The sequence below is a fragment of the Aricia agestis genome, chromosome 12 (assembly GCF_905147365.1).
Source record: "Aricia agestis chromosome 12, ilAriAges1.1, whole genome shotgun sequence".
In the NCBI taxonomy this organism is placed as follows: Eukaryota; Metazoa; Arthropoda; class Insecta; order Lepidoptera; family Lycaenidae; genus Aricia; species Aricia agestis.
In genome coordinates, this window is record NC_056417.1 from 2,934,659 (window position 1) to 2,962,471 (window position 27,813).

A 27,813-nucleotide genomic window follows, 5' to 3' on the forward strand; every position below is an offset into this window, starting at 1 on the left:
AATAATTACTTATATTATTTTAATATTATAAAATATTATGTAAAAGTGAGTTTATTTCTTTGTTTGTTACGTTTTCTCGCCTTTTATTTATTTATTTCGAGAATACCCTTTATAAACTTTTTCTTGTCCACATTTACAAAGTAATTATAAGCTGTGAATAAATATATAGAGCCTGCAGCTGTTCGACTCAACATCCATTTTGAATCCGTCCGCACATTGGCGCGATCCAAAGCATACTGAACGGCCTTCCTATGTGTTGATTACTCACAACACAAGCGCCGTTGCAAGCGCACCGCCAACGCGTGTGCCAACGCGTTGGCAGTGCGCTCGTCTATATGGGGAGGTGGCTTATGTCAAGTGCCGCCATTAGGGTCCGGCGCTTTTCTAGGCCAACGTGAAAAGTAATAATAATAAAAAGCATAAAACTTATCTATTGGTTGCTTACGGCGCATTTACAAGAAACGTGACATAATAAAATATACGATTTAGTTCCCGAGTCCCGACAAGATAATATTATGATCAAAGCTCTAATGATAATAATAATATTAGGAGCAAACCTCCGAATACAAATATTCGGATACGATAAGGAGTAAGATTTTTTTAAATAAAAAGTTCACATCTAAAGGGCAACTTACACTGACCTCCATTATAAAAGTACTAAAGCCGCATTTGCAAGTTTCGTCAGATTAAGTTTTCTTCCCCCGCATTGGGGGCGCTGATTCCGCTTCAAATAGGCACAAAAACAGCAATCATTTCAAAGGGTATCATGAGTCCAGCGTAATGGTGGTCACTGCCCACTGGTCAGTGGCAACTTATTATTAAATAGCATATGGATGAAGTGCCCCTCTTCTCCTCTATATTTCGCTCATTTGCCGCGCATCGCAGACCGCAGTGTGTATGTAACTCTTCAGACTTCAGCGGTAATGCGGTGGCCGTAAAACGTTTGGTACGAACGACATTTATAGTAGACCTATCATATTACTTGCGAGTTGCGGAGGACGCGGTGCGATGTCGATCCCACTCCTCCGCGTGTAGCGTTGACGAGGGCATTTAGTCGGTAGACTTCTGCGGAGGGAGTCCGACATACCCCTGCCCCTTCCCCCGAGGGGGCGGGGGATGCGTAATTCATTTCCCCTGCTCAAAAAAAAAGTATCATATTACTGATCTTGCTTGAAAATTAATATAAAATTGAATTTGCGCACAACTATGTAGGTTTATCTTTAATTATAAATGTATTTTAGGGACAATCCAGTGACACCAAATTTAAAAATTATGGAGGAAAGGGAGGTGTTTTATGAAGATGAGAGGAATTCTATGCTTGCTTCTGATGTCGATTCTGGTTTTATATTTTTATTTCTATTTTTATGTTACAAAATATTATTACTTATATACAATTTTGCATCATTGCGGTTCTAAGGCAATAAACTAGCTAGTAGGTACAGGTAGGTAGACCTACCTGTAGTAGTAGAAGAGAGTTCTGGCGCAGGACCGACTTTTGATATGCCCATTGCCCAGTGACGGATTAAGACTAATTGATGCCCTAAGCAATCCATGCCTGTGTACCCTCCCCCCCTCCCCACGCCCATCCGTATGTCAACTAGAATCTGTTTTACCACCTAAAAACATTAGTTATTTTTTTAGAAACTTTTTTTGGTGAGGTTTTTGGTGAAGTGAGAGTGGTGAGACGTGATGCCCTAAGGACGGATGTTTTTTGTCCTTCTTCTGATGCCCCCTCAGACGTGATGCCCTAGGCAATTGCTTAATTTGATTAAGGGTTAGTCCATCACTGGATATGCCTTATAAATTTATAATGCCTATCTGATGTAGGTATGAGTCAACTTATCAGATATTAAATAAATTATCAGGCGATCAGCCTTCATTGCCCTAGCGGAAAAAAAACTATATTTATGTTGCCACACGCGCACGAATTGAAATCACGACTGCTAAGAGAATAGCGAAGCTAAACATCTTCAACATTCAATATTTTTGCAGAAATAGAAAATGAAGTTGAACTTTACGATGACATGGCTATATCCATAAGAAACCTACCGAGCGAATATTCGATGGATATTTTGTTTTTTGGTCCCCCAGAAGCATTTTTGAGACTTGATGCCGAATCTGTTTTACATATACTAACATATACAAGGAAAGAATACATACCATTATCAAGGGTTCTTCTTGCTTGGGATCTTGTAACGGGTACTAAATGTAAATTTATATAGTAGATAAAATAGATAAATTGACAGCTCTGAAAAAAAATTATTTAGATCTAATTATTGTTACTCGTTTCTAAATAATGTTTTCTATGGTACTATGATTAGTTTTAAATTACAGACGGCAAAACTTCAGCATACTTGCAAAGAAGAGAACTGCAGGCTTTTGGTAAGCTGTTAGACCACATACCAGAACAAGATTTGTTTTATATAAACATGGGAGTGGAATCTGTATTTAGATATTTCTCAAATAATAAAGTGGATGTTAACGATCGAACGGTAATTGAAAATAAATTTTGTTACCTATAAACACTATTCCCAGAGGACAACCAGTAAACTGACGTATTACAGATACTCCTAGTTTTATTAATTAATTAATGAACATTATATATGTGACGCTCAAATAGCGAAAACGCTCAGTGAGCGGTAAAATAGCTCACAACGTTCGTTGTGGTCACAAGCCACGACGCGAAATTTGCGTTGTGGCTCTAATGAAAACGGCCACGACGCGTTCTAGCAATCACAAAAACACCAAAAAGTGAAATTCGTGTCATGGCTGATATGCTATTTGTTTTTCTTGATCGATTAATCGTCCATAGGTATGGAAGATTATATTAGAATTATCACGCGTACTACAAAATATATTTTGTTTTACTTTTACTGCATAACGTGTTTATCATTACCTACTGCATAACGTGTTTATATAAAATATCCATAGTAGCCTACTATCCGTACTATTATTACTATCTGTCGTTCTTTCATGGAGCAAGTGCAACGTAGTTGCAGACATGAACTAGTAGTATTAAAACTATTTTTTTATTATTTATTGAGATCAGATTACTTATATTAAAAAAAAAAACACTAATATGAAGTTACAAATTACTGAACACAAAATAATATTATTCTACTTATTATATTATTCTTTATATAATTATCAATAATTTGAAAATCGTTAAAAACGATTAAGTATTTAAAATATTTAATTTCAAATTATTTCTTATAGAATACGAAGTTTTTTGTCTGTCTTGAAAACTTTTCAAATATACGTTGTTAATAAGCGACGATAATATGGTAAGAATAAAATATGTTCAGAACGCGTTATGGTCTTTTTGTGATTGCCAGAACGCGTCGTGGCTGTTTCACTGTGACCACTGACCACAACGCGTTGTGAGCTATTTTTCCCCTCACTGAGCGTTTTCGGTCTTTGAGCGTAACATATAAATTGTAAACTGCAGATTTGGAAAACCTAAATGCCTCGAAACACTATTAAGCATCATAGTCTGAAACCGGGTACAATTATTTTGTTTTTTTTTTACAGTTTGGTATTATCATTGCGGCGTTTAGAAGGTATTTTGGCGAAGAAGCGTACAAAGACCCACAATATACAAATGAACTCGGATACCTGCTATGTGGTTTTCCAGTGAAAGATCTTAGGAAAATTCCGCCAAAAGTGTTCAAGGATATAGCTTCTGAAAACTTGAAGAAATTAGACAGATGTAGTATTGAACAGTTAAAGGTAAGCTGGTTTAAAGTTTGGGAACATAGTACACTCTAGTATATTTTGCTATGACGAATAGCTTATGGAAGTTTTTTAGCTGCTGGAGTCAAAAATTCCGGATACCTAAGCTAAACATTTTTGGTGTTTTGAAACTTGTTAATAAAACACTAATTTTGGTTTTTCTTATTTTTTGCAGACGTTATATTCCATAGCTATTGACTCGGAAGCATACGGAAGTCCCTACGTATGGTCCGCATACGAACTCGCAAAACTAGACAGACTTATTAATTGTAATAGGAACAGTATAGTTATACTATGTATTTGTATTATCTATTATTTATGTAATCAGGGCGAGCGAAGCGAACCCTAGTATATCCCACAACCTGTACAATTTGTGGTACACTTTACGGAAAAACTATCACTCCTATTGATATTTTCTTTAAACATAGTAATTTTTATTTATATTAGTCAGTTAAGGTGTGACTACTCGAGCCCAACTACAACTTAGAACTAGGTCTAGTATCTTTTCACGTTCAAATCTCTTAACCGACTGCGGTGAAATTTTGTATGGAGATAATTTAATACCCAAGAAAGCATAAAGCCCATTGGCCATAAAATAATAAAAAAAAATGTCTTCCAACGCTATTCCTTTAGCAGTAAACTCTATACAAGGGAGTAGGGACATAATATATTAATACTCTGTTTTATTATACCCTGTATTTTGAATAAATTAAGCTGTACTAAAAAATATTTTTCAGGCATTCCAAGAAAACATATAGGTTATCTCAAACTCGAAGCAATTCCAGCTATACGCCCGCAAGTAATGGAAAAAATCGATCAAAAATTATTGGCGTATTTCTCAGACGCCCAGATATCAAGAATGAACTCCAAGTCTCGTAGGGTTTATATATTAAGATCACAAATACAGAAAAGCTTTGATATTAAGCAAGTGAAAAATATGAAAAAATTATAACTTATAATTTACTTACTGGGCAATTCCATATGTGACTGACTCTACATTTGATACGACTTGCGTTTTATTTTGTCATATATTATGGTTACTATCATGTTGTTAATATCAATTTTAAGATGGCTTTGTAGCAGATTAAACAACTTATGCAGAAAAAATGGGGTACACTATTGTTTTCAAATAGCATTTATTTAGTCAAACATAAACGTGACCGACACTACATGCATAAGGAAGTCGTTTCTGAGAGTGTTTGTAAACACCAATAATCTTCCTCTCTGTGTGCTAAATAACTCTATTTTGTATTTTTATGGAAAGTGCATGAAACAAACTATTATAAAATGGTTACCTATAACCTGTAAGTTATTTAAAAAAATATTTATTAGCAAAAAAAATTGTGACCGACACTACAGCCCAAAACGTGACCGACACTACACTCACTTTGGGCAGGTAAAAGTCGGTAGTTTTACATGACACCTTAAAATTTATGTATCTCAGCACGTACAATATGAACTCTAAAATTATATAAAAGCAAATCAGTATTTAGTTAATTCATTAAAATGTTTTTTTTGAACTTAAACATCATAAAAACGAAATCACTAATAATTAGTCAAAAAATAACTCAACACGAAATCTTCTAAAAAACTATTAACATAATAACCCAAGAGGCAGCGATAGGCAGACTTTCGTAATTTTTTTAAGCTAAAAATTTTCCTTTATATAGAGGTAAGAGGGCATTTTCAAAAAAATGTGTACCCCTGGTTTTTACCTTGTCTCTTGACTTCGCTACAGATTATTTGTAAAAAATTACATACTAACATTTTGTAATTTTAATGTAGGAGAAAAAACAAGTTTTCTTTTATTAAAATACATTCACGTTTGTATAAAATTTTATTTAGTATGAGATTTATAAGGGTTTTTAACTACCGAAAACTATTAAAATTCACCTGTCCCCAAAAGTTGTAACAAAATCTTTAATAACTATTTTTTTTCTTAAAGTAAGTTACTTAAAAAACATATGTTAGATTCCTAAATACTTAATGTATCAATTGAATGTCTTGTTATTGAAAAATCTAACATAATTTAACTACAAATTAATTAAAATTATAATCATGAAAAAACAACCCGACCGGAATGTTCTGTTTAGTGACCGTTTTTTTTTTAGTTTTATAAACATACTACAAAAATATTTTTGGCACTAAATGATAGCACTATATTTCATTGTACATCGAGAAACTCCAATTTGAATTTAGTAGTTAAAAATCTGCTACAAGACGCGGACGCAGGTTGGACGGTCCTTCAGGAACGGTTTATTTGTTCAGATAAGTGACCATATTTTGTAAGCATTATTATACTTTCTCCAACTGTTATTACTGTTGACACGTTGCAAAATTAGCTTAGTATTTAGTATAAAAATGAAATTGTGATAACTATTATCCACTACCTAGTGGGTCACACTATGGATTAAAAATAATTGCTACTCTTGTTGATCCTTGAAATTATCTATATTTTTTTTAATAAACAATTAAATATGCATTTCACTAGATTAAATAAACGAAGAAATCCATTTATTGCTGTATTTTTTTGTATTAAATTATATTTTACATTTAGTCGCACAACGGAATCTGTTTCGTCGAAAATTTGATTTTGTTTCAATAATATCAGAATAATATAACGTTTTCAGCGTTCTTTTTAACTTATTCCATTAGTTCAATATTTTTCCTTGTATATGACATTCAAATAAAGGTAAATAAATGACCTTAAAAAATATAGACATATTTTTGCAAGGGTACACGTTTTTTTGAAAATGCCCAAGAACGACCAGACACTATGGAGTTTCGGTCGCTATTACTTTAGAAGGTTTCCAGTTCTGCAGGTCTACCTTACGTTCAATAAAGTTAAAAGATTAATAATTTTATCTCATTTTCTTGCGATATCTGTAAGAATCGCATGTTCTACTGCCAAATTTTTTGACAATTGCTTCCCATTTCCAGACATCGCTAAATTTTGGATTATATTTGACTTTGATGTGGTCTGGCAGGTTCTTAAAATAATAATTTAGCTTTCTGCTTCTCTCTCTCTGCTTTCTATAGCTATTTTCGCCATCTATCATCAAAACTAACAACCAAAACGCTACTTTTGGGCGTGATCAACTCTATAATGTGACCGACACTACAAAAATATTTTTTAGAATTTAGGTGTTATAAAAAAAGATGACAAATTTTTAATGCCAGTACCATTTGAGTTACGGCGTCACGAAGGAAAGTTTCTAATTTTATTGATGTAAAAGTAATTTACTTACTGTAGTTAAAGACAAAAGTAATGTTTTTTATGTGACCGACACTACAACTCGACACTGTGATCTTACAAGCCTATTATATCTTTTTAAAATGAATTTTCCCGAATCTCAAAAGCTATATCGGTATTTAACTGTGTGAACAATCAGTGTGTAACAAAATATGACAAGAATTAAAAATAGATAACGTGAAAACTAAGTCAGAACTTCATCACACAAAACCACACTCAGCCGAGCTCACGACATCATCTCATAAATGGCAGCTTTGGTAGAAAAGTAATGCTTAGAAATTGTTGCTTCTATAAAATCTTAATAGTATCATAATGTTGTGACTATAATTTTGTATATTTAATACCAAAAAATTATTTTCTTAGTTTATGGTAGACTTTTACATGGAACTGCCCTACTTATAATTAAAATTTGCTCTAATCGCTTTTTTATTTCGTTGCCTGTTTAACCTATTTAGTATTTATATACTATACGTATACAATGGGTAGTGTAAATACTTTTAACCCATCAATCCCCTGCCAAAGCGGCAGCCGGCTGAAAATATATTGTGTCTTCGTTTTGTGACTTTCTTTAGTGAATATCAGACTAATGCGACACTACACTGCAGCGGAGCGACGAGGCACTTAACATTTCATAGAGCTGTCCATAATAAAGTACTCTGTGGAGCTGTCGAATTATAATAAAATATCGCCTCCTCGGTCTAGTGGTTTCGAGCGTGCCTCTAGACTCGGAGGTCATAAACATGTTATTTCCAAGTTTGGTTAGGACATTGCAGGTTGATCAGTTGATTGTCTGAAAAGTAAGATGATCCATGTGTCGGATGGGCATGTAAAAAGTCGGTCCTGCTCATGATCCCTCGCCAGTCGTGTCGGTCTTCCATCCCACTGGGTATTGACTTCATGAGTAAAAGGACTAAGGCCACTTGGACACTATAAAATTACTCCTGCGTAACTGGTCTGGTTTCAATACAACCGGCTACCGCCACCGAAATCGGTGTGGGAGTTCTTATAATTAAACTTTATTAAATAAGATTAACAAGTATAAGGATCAAGGGTGGCCATTCTCCCCTTTTTGACGTTCAAATTTCAGTGTTTTCTATAACCGGAAATCTTTATTCAAAATACTCACAAAATTAGGTATCCGAAACAGGAAGCATTGTATTTAATTACCTATAGCAAACATTTTTATAACTTTCGAAACAATATATAAAATTCGAAAAAATAATACACGAATATTTTACAAATCAATTTATCAGTTTTTTTTTTATATTGGTTAGGAATTTTTAATAAAAAGAAATTGTATTTTGATTTTTCAAGGTCATGCAAAATTACTCCATTTTGATTTCATGAAATTTTTTTCGACGCCATTTTTATTGTCGTCAATACGGCTTGGATTATTACCTACAATCTTTTTACTTCTTAATAATTTACAGTCCAATTATATTACAGTGATCAGAACATAATTTATAATTCTAAGTTAATCATTAAATTATTAAGTGTACAATATGCCATCTGTAAGACATTATTCTACCAGTGAAGTAAATCAATATGAATTGTCCTCAAGACTTTTATCTCTCACTGAAAATAACAAATCTTATACTCTTACTCAAATCAATGGTCAGCGAATCTACAGGAAGGCTCCTCATGCCTGGAATGGACCAGAGCCCTCGAGAAACTGCGAGGTAAGTTGGTAAAGCCATTTTTTCAAATCATGTTTCCCGCCAAGAAACGGCTAAACGATTATTTATCTCCAAGTTATCTTAAGCTTCCAATTTACATCTCTACCGAAATTCATAATTATTGGAATATTATGGCTTTACGCTTCTTTTAGCCTACATCTTGCTATTGAGAAAATCTCATTTCAGAAATCAGAATTCGCAGCAAATTTTTCACCAACGCCTAGCGCCATCTTTCGCGCCATTTCAGTATTTTCATTTTTTTACCGACTTCTTTAAAAGGAGGAGGTTCTTTCCTATACCCGAAAATCCCAAAAGATATCTATCTACAAAGAGTGCAAGAGCCCCTACATAATTGACTATTTACATGGTAACCTATCTTTCGCCACAGGTGTTTATCGGCCGTATTCCCCACGACTGTTTCGAAGACACTCTGGTGCCGCTGTTTAGTCGAGCCGGCGATCTGTTCGAGTTTCGCCTGATGATCAACTTTTCTGGCTGGAACCGCGGGTAAGAATAATTCTTCACTTGTCATCAGCTGACATGGCTGATCATTTAAGGGCCGCGCCACACCAAAATGGCAGCGGCAAGGCGAGCACTCTTTCAGTGTCATATGATATTAAACTTTATCTTCATTATTGTAATACATTGTATCGCTTGAGAATCGCCCGCCGCGATTTCTCAAGCGATACTATGTATTAAGATAATGAAGATAAAGTTTAAAATCATATAACACTGAAAGTGCTCGCCTCGCCGCTGTCATTCCGGTGTAGCGCGGCCCTAAGTCTTGAGCTTATTACAACTGTCTGAAAAAGTCATAATAATTGGAGACTTCTGCATTTGTTACCAGAATAATATAAATAAAAGTAATAATATAAAAAAATATAAGTACATAATATAAATAAAAGTAAAAAAACTTCATAATTATTACATTGCAATTTGCTTGCACATAGTCAATAGAAACAACAGAAATGTTCTAAACAATTTTTAAAGACCACATAAACCAGCCTCAAAATTTTCTTAATTTATAAGTCAGGAAAAAATTAAATTTGCCTGTCTAATTTACATGTCTTATAAAATTTTATTTCACCACACAGTAAATAAAAGGCTTTATTATTACTATAAGATTTTATATCAATAAGTTAGTAAAACCATAGAGGAATTGAATATGGCTGGTCTCTGGTAAAACCAAGTAATAAGGTGGTGCACTGGATCTTTGACTGAACATTAGACCAACTCCTTTGAGTGTAAAGCCACCCGACAAATAAGTGAATAAATAGTTTTCACTAGATCCTTAACTGTACATAAGACCAACTTCTTTGAGTGTAAAGCCACCCAGACAAGTTAATAATTAATTTTCAGGTACGCTTTTGCTATGTATACTACGGAGGCAGAGGCCAGTAATGCAATTCAAATGTTTAACAACTACATGATCAGACCTTCTTGGCAACTTGGTGAGTTTTAATCACTTTAAGCATCATATAAATGAGGAGCTAACAGAACTGCAAGAAAAAAAATTACACAGTGGCTAAAAAACTAGTATCAACTACTACTACTACTGAACTTATCCGGTTTTGTTTGAAAATGGACATTTTAAAACCTAACCGGTTCAGATTGAAAATATTAACTGGGATTGACGCAGATGGGTCTAGAGAAGACGATTCGAAAAAAAATGACTTTCGCACCTTGACCGGTTTTGTTCGCCAGCTCCTTAAATAATATACAGTACACCGTTTTGTAGCCTCATAAGATTTTTTTATAACTTTAGAGACTAGGACAGGGGTCACCAATTAGTTTCGCTCTAATTACGGAAATTGTAAAGGTATTTTTTAGATATCAATGAGAAAAGTAACTTTCTTTGTAGGTAATATATGTCTCTGGAGTTTGTAGTGGAATATTGGTGCAAGCTATAGATATTGATATTAAATCCTGGAGATGTTGAAGTCTTAAGATGAACGAAGATCATCTTCGAACATGCTTGGTTTTAATCATGGTTTTAACTTCTAAAATCTATTGTGTCTGGCATTCCTACGATAGAAGTATTAAAAAATTATGCAAGCCCTTCTAAATATCAAACCACTTTTGTGGCATATTAGTTGGAAGTTGCTGTAATGACCAAATTGGACCTTACGCACACTTATTTAAGGTCTATAATGTAATAGGTGTGTGCCCGTCCATCAACAACTGTCGCATCTTCGTCTCCCGCATACCACCGAGCACGTCGTCTGCGGAGATAGTCCGGCTGCTGTATGCGCTGACTGACGAGGTGCATGAGGTGCGCATACGCCGCTCCGTCGCCTCCGTCGCTGCTATTGTAGAGTACAAGTAAGTGTGTAATGTGTTGTTGTATGTGTGTGTGAGGGGAGAGGGTCAAATTATGCTACTTTGGAATTGGTCAACTATTAGTGCAGTCACATATTTTGGCTCACATGAAGCAGCATTTCAGTCATAGCGTTTGGAATTGCAACACAAGTCTCGGAGATTATTGATTGCCTCGTATAGGTTCGGAATTCCTATGAGCTATGGTACTGCTTACTACAAATTGATATAGACCTGAGACCGATACAACCATTGCTGTTTCTATGAATGTGCTATGAATTTTAAACATAAACTCAATACTATAATATGTTATGTCAAGCTCTTTATTAAAGTAGAGAATAAAAATATGTGCCCTAGGTCTCACCGCGGCGCCGCCATGGCTCGCAAGGCGCTGGTGGCGGCGGCGTCGGCGGCTTGGGGCGGCGGCGCGCGGCCCGCTGTCGACTGGTCGCTGCCGCAGTCGCCGCAGCTGCTGCGACAGTATAGAGAGGTGACACGTGACAATGGTTGAATGAAATGAAACGTGAATGGGTCAGCTTGATCGGACTATACATATTTGAGTACATATTGGTAGCAAATATTTTTTGTCTAGAAGTGTCGGTTGGCAGCAGACACAAGAAGCTTCTACTAATGATACTTTTTCTTATCATTATCATATATTATAGTATATACTAATATAAAGCTGAAGAGTTTATGTTTGTTTGAACGCGATAAGAACTACTAGACCGATTTCAAAAATTCTGTCACCTATTTATGGCTAAGATGTCCCTGACTGCTATAGGCTATGTGTGTACCACGGGCGAGGCCGGGGCAGACCCCTAGTGCTAAATAATTTAAAATATTACTATGCAACGCAGATTGGTCGCTGGAGCCCCGAGCGCGGCGTGGAGCTGACGCGGACGGGCGGCGAGGCGGAGAGTGGGGCTTCGCTGGCGCTGGAGCGCTGGTCCGCCGCGCGCCGCCTGCGCATGATACACGAGGCGCAGCGGCAGCGCCCTCGCGAACAGTGAGTAATTTTACTATCTTTAGAATATTTTTCATGTACCAAGCTCCTGCATAGGGTGCTCAATGTGATGTTTAATGTGTTCATACTCTTGTTAGTTAGTCATGACAAAAAACTGCGTGCTAAATGCTAATAGATTTCTGAGATAAATAGAACCTTATGGGGGGGCGAGCCGAAACGATTTAGCGGAAAAATGAGGGTCGGTTTGACAATTTTACCTTCCAAGTTCCAACCTACTTCAGGTTGGATAGAGGAAATATTTGAATATTAAATATTCCCTTCATTCCCAACAAAACTAGCTGACTTAAGTGGTTCTCTGTAGTCTGTAAAAATGCATAATTTTCGCCTCTGTCTGTATGTAAAGGGCGGCGAAAATTATCTTTGCCCGGAGCGGCTAAATGGCGAGATTGGGCCCTATGCTAATGTATTAATATAAATCAGTATACCCTCAACATTCATATCCACAGATGGAGCGATCAGATGCACAGCATGGAGTCCCTCATGGCGTCCATGTCGACTCTCAACGTTGCCGCCAGCGTGTGGGGAGAGCCCGCGGCCCCCGCGCAGCCCGCTCCCCCCGCCCCGCCCGCCTTTAACCCGTGGACGTCGCGGCACCCGCTAGAGGAGTTTATGGCGTCCAGAGAGTGAGTCGGATATGTACTGGGTAACTGTATACACTAATTATACATGCAGCTGGGAAGGCCTGCTTGCGTCAATATTTTGATATTCTCATGCCTCCTGTTTCATTAGTATAGAGTGCGAAAGAGATAACAGCTTTTGCTTATTGCCTCTCAAAATATCATCTTTTTCTGAAGCACAAAAGAAATAATTCTGATGCAAGATTACTACAATGTTCATATCTTTGATATGAAATTTACTAGTACGAATTACCACTTTTAACTTAAAATATAAAGACAGTTTTTATTTAAAATACAAAATCATTTTTTAATTAAAATGGTCAACATTTGTGAATAAAACAAACAATATTTAACTTATTTATTATATATTTTAACTCAATACTTATGGTTTCAGTAATATTATGATAAATGAATTTGATGTTTTATCTTGCATTTAATTTTTATCTTGCGGATACAAGAACATACAGCTTAGTTTAATATTTTATTATTGAACAACATTTTATGTAAATAATAAATATGTATACAACCATTTCGAATTCGTATGCACGTATTTAACGAAACAATTTATTACTTTTCTAATATGAATCATAGTGATCCTTTGATGAAATCGATGACATTTCAATCTAATTACAATTTAATCACATTATGTGAAAATATTTATGTTTTTAAATGCTTTTTAAGTTAATGTTCAAATCAAGTGTCCAGTGTACACAGTTACCCATTTTTTCTATGTTTTTTTCTGTGTTTGTTTTTGCACCAATAACTGTTTCGTTTGCACTAACATTGTTTCCTTGGTGTGTTGCCATTTTATACTGTTATAATTTAAGGTGGTTCAGGGGATGATTTTTTTATTTTAATTCTAATTGTAATGGGAGATTGTGTGAATGATAATAAGATTGTATGCCAGATCCTAATTTCACTAACGCTTATTCCGTTAATTGCTTTTCTAAATATCATGGCATGAGATAATTAGAATTTAATCAACAATTAACTTTTAAGGATGTTGGTGAAATTGGGAACAAATAAAATCTTTCAAATGTTAACAAAATATGTTTGCTGAGGTGTGCTAGGGAAATTCGAATTTTAACAGTGGGTTAAGTTTTAATTGCATGCTTTTATTTTTGTTTTGTGAATGCAGTTTTTGTAAAATTTCTTTTGTAGGGAGCGCCATCTAGTGACGGTAGGCAATATCAAAAACACTGTTGATTATTTTCTCTACATTCAAATTTTACACAAGCTGTACCTAATGTTTTAATTGCATGTCTATGTTCCTAATAAGTTAAGAGAGATAAATTTATTAATTTTAACTATAAATAAGTAGTTGATGAACAATTAAATTTTAAATAAGTTTTTTTTTCAATTTTATCGAAGTGATAATATTATGAATTAAGAGTAGCAGCGGCTAAGATCTGTCCCGCGAATCGCATATAAAAGTTTTAGATGATTTTTCAATGTAGTTTATGTACACAATTATTACTGTACAAGCGTTAATCAGGTTTTTAAGCACAAATCAATTTCGAATAATTTTGTCAGCGTCTACAATCTGTTCAGAGTTATTTTACTGTTATGTAGACCTTATGTTGACACAAGGGTTAATCATATAGAAACTACGAGTTAAAAATCTGAACTCTGAACAGACGGCATTAAGAATATCCCGACATGAATTTATCTCTCTGTTATGAGATGTATTGTGCTTGCTACTAATGAATGTCCAATAAATTTAAGTATAGTTTTAACCGCTTGTTTTATTTGTTTCACTGATGCTACATACTGCACATATTTTAAGCTTACTTTATTTTTGCACAATATTATATTTGTTCTAACAAGCTCCACATTAGAGCGCTTACAGACGAACGGCACTTGTCGACGGCACGCGTCGACTGCCGTCGACGAGTGTCAAAGAAAAATCAATAAAAAAATCCAGCGATTGACACTGCCGTCGACGCGTATGCCGTTGGCCAGTGCCGTTCGTCTATACTCTATAAGTCTTAGCCAATTTTAGATTTACACAAACACGGAGAGATATCATCTGTGATTTCTCATAATTGTCGTCGATTGTTAATTTTATATTTTACAACTTTACAACCCAAGTGACAATCATGGTTATACAATACTGTAAAACTCTGGAACGAACTGTTACCAGCAGTATTTCCGGACCTATACGACCTGCAAACCTTCAAGAAGAGAGCATATTCCCTCTTAGAAGGCCGGCAACGCACCTGCAGCGCTTCCGATGTTGCGAGTGTCCATGGGCGACGGAAGTTGCTTTCCATCAGGTGACCCGTTTGCTCGTTTGCCCCCTTATTTAATAAAAAAAAACAATATGTAATCGTGAATAGTGGCCCAACATTAGGAATGCTTCTTCTTGATATTAGATGGCGCTTCGATTATTATTAAATCTTTTAATTCGTGTTGCACGAATGTTGCATTTATATAACAATATTACAATTGGTAGTATAATACTGTACAGATTATTCTCATAATACTTACGGCTGCACTCAAACATTTAATGACTACTTAACTTTAACAACGTTGTAAGAGTACCTGAGATTTACGGTAAGTAAGATTACGGCATCGACCTCATACCTGCCAATGCCGCGCGCGCACCGTCAAAGCGACGCGTGCGCCGGCGATGCGCGGGTGTGTAAACTGTGATAACGTGAACCATGGTGCTATGTGACAAGTGGGTCGCGCTCAAGATTGTAGAGTTTGTAAGTATTTCGTAAACCACTTGAACATTTGGAACATATTTAAAAAAAAGGAATTTATTCGTTTTTTTTTAAATTTATTTGAGTGTTAAAAGCAAAAGTATAATATTTATTATTTTATGTTTGATAATACGAGTGTTAATTAAGTTGTGCTCAACAGTTTAAAACGTTTGCTTTTAAGTAACTTATAATATTAATCGTGCGTCGTGTTTATTTCTATTGGTTAGGTTGGTTTATAGTTGCTTAATTATGTCGTAAAAATATTTCGGTGTTTTCCTTTAGTGGTGAAAAATTGTTTCGTTTCATTAGTTTTTTATTAGTTGTTATCAAGTAAGCAGCTGTTATTAGGTCAATCTAGAACGTTTTCGTGCACTATTTGGATAACTATTAGTCAATTGCTTATTGCTTTATTATTTTTGATACAATACATACATTTATTTTATAAAAATTATCGATTAAAATCATAATTTTACTCCTTATTCATTTCATCTCTCTCTTTTATAATAACATAAGTCACAACACGATATTTTCATAATTTCAAACAGCGAACATACACCGGTAACAAACCGTGTCTACGAAAGACTTGAAAACGTCATGGTATTTTTAATTACAATAGTTAATACATAATATCTAATTTTAAGTCAATGTAAGCAGTTTTACCTAATCTGAATTGGTAATGTGGGATTTTCCCGCCTAATTAGGTTTATTTTGCTTTGAAAATGCTTTTCAAATTCAAAATAGGTAGTCTACCTACTACATAGTCTGATATTATCGTATTCCATCTCTTTTTACGGTTTTGCGTAGATTTTAATAAGTAAACACGAATGGTTTGGTTTTGATTTTTCAAGCAACGAATGCAATGTGAGGGAATGTAGATCGTGTATTCAAGTCATAGGTTATATTAAAATTACTTGTGGACCAGATTTTTTAAAAATAAATGTTTTGATAATAATTTATTATAAAGCATCTTTTGATTCATCTAAGACTTTAGGACTTAACCAACATAATGCGGTAGAGTCTAGAGACTACTCGTAGTAAGGAGTACACATTAAGCGTTCGAAATACCTACGTACAGAGTACAGACTAGTTTATTAATGACATGAGTCACATTAACAACATTCTTCAATGCGGTTTATAGATAGGACGTGCAACTTGCAAGCTGCGCCGAGATATAATGTAGAATAAATTCACTCGCGAACTATTTGCGCACCTATGCGCAAATAGTTTTTACAACATGTACACTATGTAGTATGTGTGTATATTTTTTGTAGAGGACTAGCCACTAGGGAAACGGATCAGACATATCGCCTCTTAGTACCTTCTGGCTTCTACATAAGTTACACCTAAAGCCTGAAGGTACCCAGGAATACCACCAAATTCCATAGTTTTATCAATTTGTGAAAATTTTCGTTATTAGCAAGTTACTAGAAACAAGTTAATATTTCAATTTGTCTGCTTATAAGCCGCAGTTTCCTGTGCTAGATGTTGTTATCGCTATTTTCTGACTTTCTCTACAAATCTTTATACGTCTAATTTAGAATATTTTGCCGTAGTATATTTTGGCCAACAATATTTTAAAATAAGATGACAAGTGAACTTCGGATCACTTTTTTTCCACGAATATTTCAAGAAGCCAAATCGGTTGTGCCGTTCTCGAGTTTTAGCGAGACTCAAAAATATTTTTTATACAAGTAGACTAACTGAACAGTACTCAAGTTTGTTTATATCTATGTTTTTATAATTCACACACCTGCCGAACGAGTTGCAACGCCATTGCAATTAGTTTTTGTGTGTCTAAATATAGATATCCACTGTTTGACCTATAAACAATTGTTGATGTAGGTTATTTCAATTTATGAACTAAGTACTATTAAAATTTTATGTACTGTACTAATAACTGTACCTACAGGTGATAAATTCCAGCCGAGGAAAGTACCTATCCTATATTATCATCATGTCATCTAAACTCGCACATTTATAAACTCAAAATATTGCTATCAGGCAGCAGGCTCATATTATTATCGCATAGGTTTCCCTTTCCGGTATATCTATAGCAATATATTAGTGAGCAAGTGAAAAACGGTTTTTGACTCTTCAACCTACCTATGATAAAGGTAGACGAATAGTTTACTAATTTTAACTGCTATCAAACAGTTGTTTATAACTAATCGTGATTAAATACTGTACAACAATCAATTGGCGTCCTCTCCTCAAGGCTCTACCGTAACCTTAGCTTTAGACACACTCCCACGGTTCGTACCGACACTTTTTACACTGGATTATCTTTAATACAATTTCTACTTTATTTTTTTGTTATTTTGGAAAGTTTTTATGGTTTTCTTTAGGGAAATTAAATGAAAATCATGCATTTTCTTTTCAGTTTTCAATAGAGATAGGTGTTATCTTGTTTCCTAGTATCTAGTAGGTACTAGTTTATTTTTGCTTAAATGGTACATACAGTAAACATGAAAAAATATATAAGTAGACGCATGTTGCTTCCAATTTCGTCAACATTTGCTCTACCTACTTAATAAAATACTTTTGTTATCTTCTCTGCCTAAATTGCATGAATATCGTCTATATTGTATTGTTTCATTTCATAACTGCACCGGCATTAAACAAAAATTTGGTAGACACTAGAGATTATTTGTCATACTATACTACGTGGAATAAGTACAATAGGTTTGCCTTTACTTTATTGTTTTGCTCTACAAACTACAACGGTATCTAAGGGTTTGTTATGCTTATATGCAGGTAGCTCGCTATTATATTACTTTGTAAACTACAAACTGATAAGTGATAACATAAACGAACAAGTTTTGAGCCCTAATGCTTTGATAATAAGGTCGATACGTAGATACAATGGGTTCTCGACAGTACCCATACCATTTCACCATGCAATGTTTACCTACAGAAGGTCGATGTTACAACACCAACTACATAACTATCGTCACACATTGCGAGTTGCGACACATACACGTTCACAAAATTTATAAATGTCAATGGAGATTTTAGATTAGTAATCTAACAAAGAAAAATTCATAGATTTTTCATTAGGTACATTTTTTTCTTCCCAATCGTTTTTGCGGGGGCAAATGTGGGGCAAATCTTAAATAGTAAAATTTGCCTCCTGAATTTCGATTGGGAAGCAGTTGCTCGAGACTGGAGGAGCCACAAGTGCGTTGCGAGTACGACATACGAGAAAATGCGGTCGAATTTAAAGTTATCCATACTAATATTATAAATGCGAAAGTGTGTCTGTCCGTCTGTCTGTCTGTCTGTCTGTCTGTCTGTTACCTCTTCACGCCCAAACCGCTGAACCGATTTAGCTGAAATTTGGCATGGAGATACTTTGAGGCCCGGGAAAGAACATAGGGTACTTTTTGTCCCGGAAAAATGTACGGTTCTTCGCGATAAACGAGTTTTGGCGGAACAGAGTTGCGGGCGTCATCTAGTAACTTATAATGTGGAAGTAATAGTGCCGTAAAGAGTCTTTTATGCGCCCTGTGCGAGCTTCTACAACTGCGCCCTTGCTTTTTTAGATATTACCTATATTACCCAAAGCAATGTATAGGTCTATTTTACTGTTGGAATCGTGCTCTAGGGGCGCAGCGGGAACTATTATCGGGAGCAAACCGAAAAAATAATACTCCTGCCTGGTTTGGCCATTTTTGCGCCCCCCCTCTATTTACGGCACTGGTAATAGTACTTGTACTATTATCTATCCTGTGGTAATAGTTAGAGATAGAGACCATAGTAGGTATCTTCTACATAGTTAAGTACTTTGTGTTATCGAAAAGTCACAACTTAGTTTAAGTACAGGAAAAATTTATGTGCGAGAGATTTACGTGAGCGTACCTACTGCTGACTGCATACACCCACTTTTTATTTTGGTAAAGTATGTCTTACACAACTTTAAAATATTATATCTTTCGTAGGCTTGTACGAACTGCAAAGGAAAAGTCGTAAGCTAAAGCTAGTCTTTAAACTGGAATGCCCATGAACGTTCAAAAGAAATGAGGTTAATTTTTATCATTATTTATTATAGGCGTATAAGTAATAATTAATAGAGTTTCGGCAATGTAGTTAAACGTAATGATGTGCTTAGGAAATTGTTAATTTAGAAATTTGCAATAGACCGTACTTAGATACTTAATTTTGTAAATGATAATAGTAATTCTGTAAGTATATAACTTATCTACCTCTACATTCTTCTGTATCACATAATATGTGAACTATATTGCACTAAGTATCTAAAAATCTTTTAAGAAAGTTCTAGAAAATAAGGAAAATTTTATAAAAACGTGACTATAGCAGTCGTATAAACTTGGGCCACCGTTACATGAAAATTTTAAACCTTCGTTAGCTACCCCGCCAAAATTTCGCTGCAAATGCACCTATGACCTATCCAGCTGATTAGCCAGTCGGAGTCATTTATTTAGTGATGTATGAGATTACTGAGCTACTACTAAAAATCAAAACTTAAATTTTCAGGTGTGTACTGTAGAATGAATCTGAACGGCCGTATGTCCGTGTTTGTAATCACGGGAGACTGCGTTTTAAATTATCCAAGTGATAAAGGAAATACTTGAATTCTTATGCACATTAAGTCCCTCGCACACGATGGCTCCTTTGTGTTGGGCTCCCACGGTGGACATTACCTCGAGGACGGAGGTCAGCCTCAAGCATCTATCACGCCGTCCGTCTCGCAGGTGTGAATCACCTTTTTCACAATTTTTAAGTTTACGTGTATGGGATTGTCAATTGAGTACTTGCAGTCGATGGACATCGAATGACATGGTAAATGTAGAGTCCGGACGCGGCGTTGCAATGCATCGTTCATAAATAATAATTTTACCGACTTTACCTTGGCACTATGTATGTACAATGTTTATAATGTTTATTTAAATTGCAATAACTCTTGAGAAAGCTTAGGTCTACCGAAATCTCATGGGAAATAAATAAGTTCTCAGTTTTTGCGCGGGACTCCTTTTGTGGCGCGGACTCTATGGACTTGAGCATGTTAGCATCATAGCCAACTCAAGCTCACTTTTAATTTCGCTGTTGTTTCGAAATTATCGAATTAAATTTGGCTAAAGGCTTTGATAGTCTGATGCCCATGCTCTACATTACGCATTGTTCGAAACTGAAATCTTTAGTCGAAAACTTTAATTCTAGATAAGGTTTTTACTCAAATCTAGTTACAAATTACTTAGGTACTTATTACAAAACCTCTCTCGTATAGGTAATTTTTCTAGTACAAAACACTCGCATTAATTAAAATTCCTATTAGTTTTATCACTTCATTAACTTAACGATACTAAAAATAGTTCCTATTTGAAGTCAACTATAATTTCTGAATTGTAACAAGTTTAAAAATGCAGACATTCCGACTTTTTACAAAGTGTCTCAAGGATTCTTGTGAAATGATATTAACGTATCCTTAATATTTATAGTTTATACATAGATTGCATTTATGATTTAAGTGCAATTTGATGGTAATTACATCTTGATAATATCGGACAGTCCTTGACCCTTGGATCGAGATTCGAGACCAGTCGCAAGTCGCGACTCGCGACGCACCACTGCATGTACCTACTTATGCAGGTAGTTGTTTTAGCATTATTCAATTTTTTATTTACTTTACAAGAAAAATGTACGTTTCAATATCATTGCAAGAGTTTTTTTCCTTACTTCATCATTCTGCGTTCTGACTTCTGACACAGAATACATAATTAGTACTTACCTTGCTTCTGCGTAGCCCAACTCTATAGGCAGGCTTTAGCCTATTGTATGTTTTGTCTTGCTTATTGCTAAAATTACAATAATTATTGGACGAAAATTGCGTGTTGTGTTTGAATGTATAGGTAGTTATGTTCTTTATAGGTTTTTTTAGATGATTTAGAACAAGACTGCATTCAAAATTAAAACATTTTGTGGGTGCGGACTTAGGACACAAATGCTTAGTTGCCTAAGCGGTGAGTGGAGCACCATGGAGTTTTAGTGAAAATTTTGAGCAAAAACTGATTTAATAGAGAAAAGAAAATTATTTAGATATAAGTACCGTATGTATTATGAAAACTGTTGCTTGTATTAGGTTATGGTATTAGGTTAGTATACACTATACAGTAAGTTGTAACTTGTAACCCTACCCGAAGTGGCTATTTATATCCTTTTAAAATACATGGTTTCGTGTTCCTACTAAAAGTGTGATTCCTCGCTAATATCTATTGTACTTAGTCGTCATGGCAGTCAGTATGTAGGACTGAAGTATTGAATGATACTCCATTGTGCGTGGGCCGTGGTCTGTGTGCTAACAAGAAGTTCAAGTAACATATTGTTTAGAGCCTGACAGGGTACTACTCATCACATAAAGGGTGGCCATATAGCTTTACTATAGAGCCTGCCCTATTTTGCTACAGCTGTAAAAATCTTGTGTTTCACAAAAAAATTATAGCTAGTTTTTGCCGCTCCTAGCATGATTGATAGCAGCTGATCTTGCACTTTGCTCGTCTCTCCATTTTCCATAGTAATTTAATAAACGTTTGTCGTCGGTTGCCTCGGCACATAAACAGCTGAACAGATTTTGTAGAAATTTGTACTTTAGGAAAGATTACCTATATACGTAATATTATAATTTACTTTCCGTCATGGTAAAATATACGGTTTCCAGAATTTAGATTTAGGGGCAATTTCACGAAAGATTAAAGTTTCCAGAATTCAGGTGTAAAATTTATTCTGAATCAAATTTTTTGAGTTTGAGTTTAGATGATGACGAAGAAAGTTTCTTCTAGTCTTGTTAGAACTCTATTCAATAGTAAATAAGTAACTATATCCATGACATAACTTAATTTGTTTACATATTAGTTTGACGCTCACTAAGAGAATTCTACGTGGGTTAGCTATTGCATGGTGTTTTGCGTAACTCGTGTTATAAATCATTAACTTACGTTATCGGCCATGGCCTTAAAGCTGTGGCTATACCGGTTTTATAATACTTGTTCTCTCAAGTTCTCTACTCGACGCTAGATGGCGCTTTTTATGTTTCCGGTTAGTAAAATATAGAGTCGTTAAAATAAACGCGGTTAAAATACTTTTCTAAATTAATTAATTAATGACTATCATTGCAGCCTTACAGGTAAATGCGGGTAAAAATCAGCACAGCATTATGTAGTTGTAAATTAGTAATTTAAAGCGGTCGCCCCTTTTTAACATTAAACTTTCTCCATGGCATTATAATAAAAAGTAATAATTATTATTATTGATATTGAATTATTATTAGTTAGTAATTATTTAGTAATTTGCTCTTGTTGTTATTTCATTGGGCTTTGGACATGATATTGGGGGCTAGATAAACAATCCCTCTCTTTAACTTACTCTATAACACTGCCAATTCATAAAATATGTAACTTATACTGTTTATTAAAAAGGCATAGTGCATTTTTTAGGATACCTTAACTGCTTAGCCTTAGAAGAAAATAAATACATTTAATCTCTACATTTTCGCGTAAAGTCGGATGGGATCCCGAACAACTCTTTCCATAAACGTAGCTGTGGTCGCTTTCTCTTGTTAGTCAATATATTTACAGAACTTGTATCTTTCTATGCAGTGTTTTTGCGTTGCTTGTCTGGTGACGAAGCGCGTCTCTACCGACGATGAGGCGCGGCTGGCGCTGCTGCTGCAGAAACTGTCTCGCGAGTGGTCGCTGCTCAACTCCGTCACGTGGGACGGCGCGGGCAGCTCCTTTGCCGACGCCATATATGGAGGTGTGTATGTCTGTGTGTGGCATGTGGTCATAGGTGCCGGCAGGGGTGCCAGGGGGTGCACTTGCACCGCTTGGGAATCTCGGGATCAACAGGAATTATTGAAATAAAAAGCATTTTGTAACCCTATTGCCATGCCGTACAAAGATAGTTCGTAATGTTTCGGCACTAAATGTTTTATGTTGACGTAAATAGACAGTCACTGTTGTTCGTGAAAAGAAAAAAACAGAAAGAAAACTAAAATCTGCACCCCTTGGAAATTATTTCTGCCGGCGCCCATGTATGTGGTGTGTGTTGTTGGTGTGTACCGACATACAAGTGGTGTGACGATGAGGCTGCTGAGCCGTGACTGTAGGATATAAAAGGGGGCGTAGCCTGGAAGCCTCCTGCATCGTAATTAGGCTCTACGGAAGAATAGATAAAGTGGAGTGGAGTGGAAGTGCCAGAAATCTCCTGGATAAAGGCCTTAGGATCTTAGGTGCAGGAGACTCCTGGTCCTTATGTTGGAAAGTATTTGTTTATGTCCCTGACATCGCTTACGTTCTAAGATAATACGTCCAGACTTTAGGTCTAGACCAGGAGTCTTTTTTTAAACGGGCAAAAGGCCCACCACACATTCCCACCACTGCAACTCCTGTGTCGCCAGGATCAACAGTGGTAACCAACCACGACCAGGAGTCTCCTAGACATAAGAGATCTGAAGGTATTATAAGCGATGTTAGGGACATAAAGCAAATACTTCCCAACATAACAATAGAGATATATCTCCATATCATAACATAGTCAGCATTGCGATCAATCATAACTCGGAACAATACCTTTTCTCACACGAGAAAGTTTGCGATAATTATATTATTATTAAAGTAAGAGTAACCTACTTTACCATTCCTTGGCTTTCTTGATTGTATGAATATGTTGATCAATAGCCTTTGCTGGTAATTTAGTACGAACTATAATTGTTTAAATTTAAGAAAACTACCAAGTTAAGAATATCTTAAAGCTGTTTTCTTTCATTCTGTCTGTTTTCTTCTGGGGCATTTCTCTCTGTTGCCATAATGCAACGTCACCTACCAACAATGAATCTAGCCCGTTAAATGTAAATACAGATAGTGGAAGACTATAATATGGAGTACGTCAGGGATCTTATTTTTGACCTTTCCTTTTTATTATCTACATAAGTGCACCAATAATTTGTCATTAAAATCTTTGTCCATGGGAAAAAAAAATAAGCTGCAAGCTTCGGGTCAAAATGTGATTTTGACCCGACTGCAACTTTTGTTGCACCTTGTAACCTTTTGGTTATAGATATACAACATGTAACAAAACTAAGTGATAATATTTTAGCATGTGTACTGTGTATGTGTATAAAGTTCACTGTGAAAGTAACAGCGCTGAAACAGTAATTTTTTTTACACTTTTATATGAGCAAACTTCTGATACAAATCACAAAAAATGCTCTTTCAGCGCTGCTGCTTTCACAGTGACCTCTATACATGAGAAATATATACACCCTAAAGTTTTATCACTTAGTTTTGTGACATCCTGTATAGTAGAAGACATAGGGAGTACCGAGTACGTCAGGGATCTTATATTTTTGACCTTTCCTTTTTATTATCTTTATATATGCACTACTATAGTTTTTCCACATTTTGACCCGACTGCAGCAAAGGCTATAGATATATAAAGGTTGTATAAAGAAAGCTGTTCCCAGGTTACGTGATAATAACGTTCGCGCTGATCATGGGTCGGGTGTTCCAAGAGGTGCCGATCGGCCGCCGGATACTGGAGGGCATCCTGCTCGGCTTCGGGATGCTGTTTTTCTTGATATTGGGTGAGATTTGTTTTGCTATCTCTTTCTATTGTTAGTCTATGATTTCCGATGTCAAGAAAGGTAGAGTTGGATATAAGCCGGCCCCTAGAAGAGCAATGTTATTGCGCCATATCACGTATTGCGTAATATTATTAACCGTCTGGAGTTGATATTGAACATCGCGCGCCTTCAATCTAATTGTCAAGTAAACTGTTCAATAAAATTGAAGCGTGATATTGACAATACAATTGATCGTCTAGGGGCCGGCTTAGATTTCTGAATTAAAAAATGGTAGAGTTGGATAAAAATAATCGTACATCTAGTGATTATGATTTTGATACATGCGTATCTATTATATTTTTAGGGAGTATAGTGCTAGATGTTGAGTTTATCGCTCCAACGTTGATAAAATAAGATCCATTACTTATGACATCATTCATCTTAAGAATAAGTTTTTGTTTGTATGTTTTCACATCGCAAAGTTCATTAATCTTTGAATTGTATTCAAAATCATAATTAAAATACTTTAGTTGGTATTACAAAGTACCAAATAATTCTAGACTAAGAATATTCATGAAGATAAATTCATACTTAAGTAGTCTCTATGAGATATTAAAAAATAAATTATATTATTATAAATTTCTTTAGTGTTTGAATCATCGTAAACAAAAATTAAGGTTACACGCCTTCCAAATCTTTTTCATAATGTTTGATTGTGGTATTGTAAAGCTTCTATTTGTCCCCAGGTGGTCTAGAGCTCGCATCCCTAGACTCAGTCCCATACAACCTGACAGTGAACGCGTCAGTGCTGGGGTCCCTCTCCCTGGTAGTAGCGGCGCTCTTCCTGGTAGACCTCATGGGCCCCAGACTCTACACCAACACGCGCTACTCCCAAACCGACCCAATAATTTCCCCCAAACCAGACAAAAAGGTAACCATACTCAACCAACCGTTCGAAAACGGAAAAATCACGAACGGAAAGACAAACGAGAAAGAAAAAAATAAGGAGAAACCGAACGGAAAAGTACAAAACGAACGACCGAAAACTTTAGACGTAGAGAAAGAAATTGAGACGAAGACAGACGTGTCTAGCACGGAGAACTTGAAGACTTTAGCTAAACTGGAGGAGTTGAGGATAGAAGACGAATTAAAGGAGTCCAAGTTTGGGTCCTTGCGGAATCTGGACGCGGACAACTACGTGCGATTGGCTGACCCGCTCGAAATCGACCGGTACCACTACGAAACGGAACTAGCGAAGTTCAACGAGAAATACTTTAGCGAATATTTCGGAAACATACAGGAAAGGTTGCCGGTCCGAGAGAAATACCTGCCTGAACTTCAAGCACCGATCTTCGCGAAGGTGAAAGCGGGGAGACCAAAAAGTTACGCCAAAGAGGAGAGACCGAGGTCTCCGACTAGAACGAAGACGGTGCCGACGCCGACTCTCCACCAGTTAGAGGAGTACCTGAAAGGCTCCTTTAGATCCCGAAGAGGGGATACGCCCGGTTCCTTCGCTATGGAGCCTATTGCTGAAAAAGATCATGATTTAGATGGTAGAGCGTCGGGAACCCCCACTGATCCAGGCTATGTGCAATACACAGCTAACAAGTGGCCGGACAGACGAGAGGTACGCACGCCCAGACACAGCCCGACGCAGTGACGTACAGAATACAGATGACGTCACAATGATGGCCGACAAACAAATCAGACACGCCGAGACAAACGCGAGAACGTGATTAATGAATTCCGCGCTATTGATGTACTAATTACCTGTGAGATTGTCTCCGTCGCTCGAACCAATTGTAATTCCTGTTTGGGTTACGTAATTTAGATTATCCACCGTTGCCATTTAAATTATTTTTAGGGTGTAGCTCAAGAAGATGATTGCTTCAAAAATTGCCGCGTAAAAAAGTTAACATTTTAAAATTCGAACATATAATTTGCATATTTAAAAAAAATATATATTATAATTTAAAAAATTGTAAGGGTTTCGATTAATTAAAAAAATCGATTTTTTTTTAATTTTTTTTCATAAAAAATGGGTTAAAAATTTTATCGATTGTAAAGGTTTCGATTAATTAAAAAAAAAACGTTTTTTTTTTAAATCGGTTTTCATAAAAAATGGGTTAATAAAATAATGCACAACGTTAATACTTAATAATCAAGTTTTCACTTCTGCCGGCACTCCCGGGGTGCAACCCGTCTTTTTTTTTGTTATCGACAATATCGATAAAACAAACAATAATTCTTAAATATTTAAAAATAATTTTATTTTACCTACATCTATGTACCATCAATTGCAGTGTCATGCGAATGTTCGCCTTTGTATTGTTTTATAAATAATTATGAATAAATTAAGGTAAGTAATTTAATTTAGTTATTGTATTAAGAAGATACCTTATTATAAAAAAATGTTACCAGTAAAAATCACATCTAATAGGCGTCTAGGTTTTAAAAAGAAATTTCAATCTGTGGATTTCCGTATGAAAATTTAATAATTTTTAGTAACCGTTTATTGTTTTATTGGAAAATGAACTCGCTTCTAGTTAAGTACCTAATAGTTTCAGAAACCATTTTGATAATATGTATACTTTTATTTTCCGACAGAAGCTATATCTAGTATGTAGTAGTATTTTTTTATAAAGTTTGTGTGTATAATATTGTTTAACCTACTTATATTAATATCTATTTAATCGAATATTATTGATTAAAAGTTTATTACAACAGCTAAATGCCATTTTAGAAATAAAATCTTTAAAAGTTTAGGTAAGTATCTATTTAATGATAAGTATTATTACTATTTAACATTCAACATTTCTATCTGTTAACGTTACGTACGTCGTACCTGTAAATTAACCATTGTATTTTTGCCAAAGGCTAAGCTCGCAAATTGTATGTAACAAGCCGTGAAGG

The 27,813-nt window shown here is 35.5% G+C and overlaps 1 protein-coding gene across 2 annotated transcripts; it reads left to right on the forward strand.

Moving 5' to 3' along the window:
- Positions 1-1,247: 1,247 nt before the first annotated feature.
- LOC121732507 lies at positions 1,248-26,841 on the forward strand. Of its 2 annotated transcripts, XM_042122411.1 has the most exons (14): positions 1,248-1,339; positions 1,993-2,199; positions 2,335-2,492; positions 3,532-3,729; positions 3,908-4,001; positions 4,470-4,618; positions 8,485-8,664; positions 9,050-9,168; positions 10,021-10,112; positions 10,821-10,983; positions 11,335-11,467; positions 11,835-11,983; positions 12,448-12,624; positions 22,937-23,089. In XM_042122411.1, exons 1-14 carry the CDS (start codon positions 1,273-1,275, stop codon positions 22,959-22,961), a joined length of 1,911 nt encoding a protein of 636 aa, XP_041978345.1. In that variant the 5' UTR covers positions 1,248-1,272; the 3' UTR covers positions 22,962-23,089. The 2 variants fall into 2 exon arrangements, with proteins under 2 accessions (XP_041978345.1, XP_041978344.1); XM_042122410.1 differs by lacking the exons at positions 1,248-1,339; positions 1,993-2,199; positions 2,335-2,492; ... (8 more) ...; positions 11,835-11,983; positions 12,448-12,624 and adding exons at positions 15,234-15,329; positions 24,802-24,921; positions 25,647-26,841 and having other exon boundaries at positions 22,937-23,093.
- Positions 26,842-27,813: the final 972 nt, after the last annotated feature.

What these genes read in the sequence shown, in the direction of transcription:
- LOC121732507 (XM_042122411.1), top strand. Translation starts at nt 1,273, where the DNA reads ATGGAGGAAAGGGAGGTGTTTTATGAAGATGAGAGGAATTCTATGCTT. An exon ending in CCAAGTCTCGTAGGGTTTAT is followed by an intron (nt 4,619 to 8,484) that starts ATATTAAGATCA and finishes TATTAAGTGTAC; the next exon opens with AATATGCCATCTGTAAGACA. An exon ending in CGGCAGCGCCCTCGCGAACA is followed by an intron (nt 11,984 to 12,447) that starts GTGAGTAATTTT and finishes TCATATCCACAG; the next exon opens with ATGGAGCGATCAGATGCACA.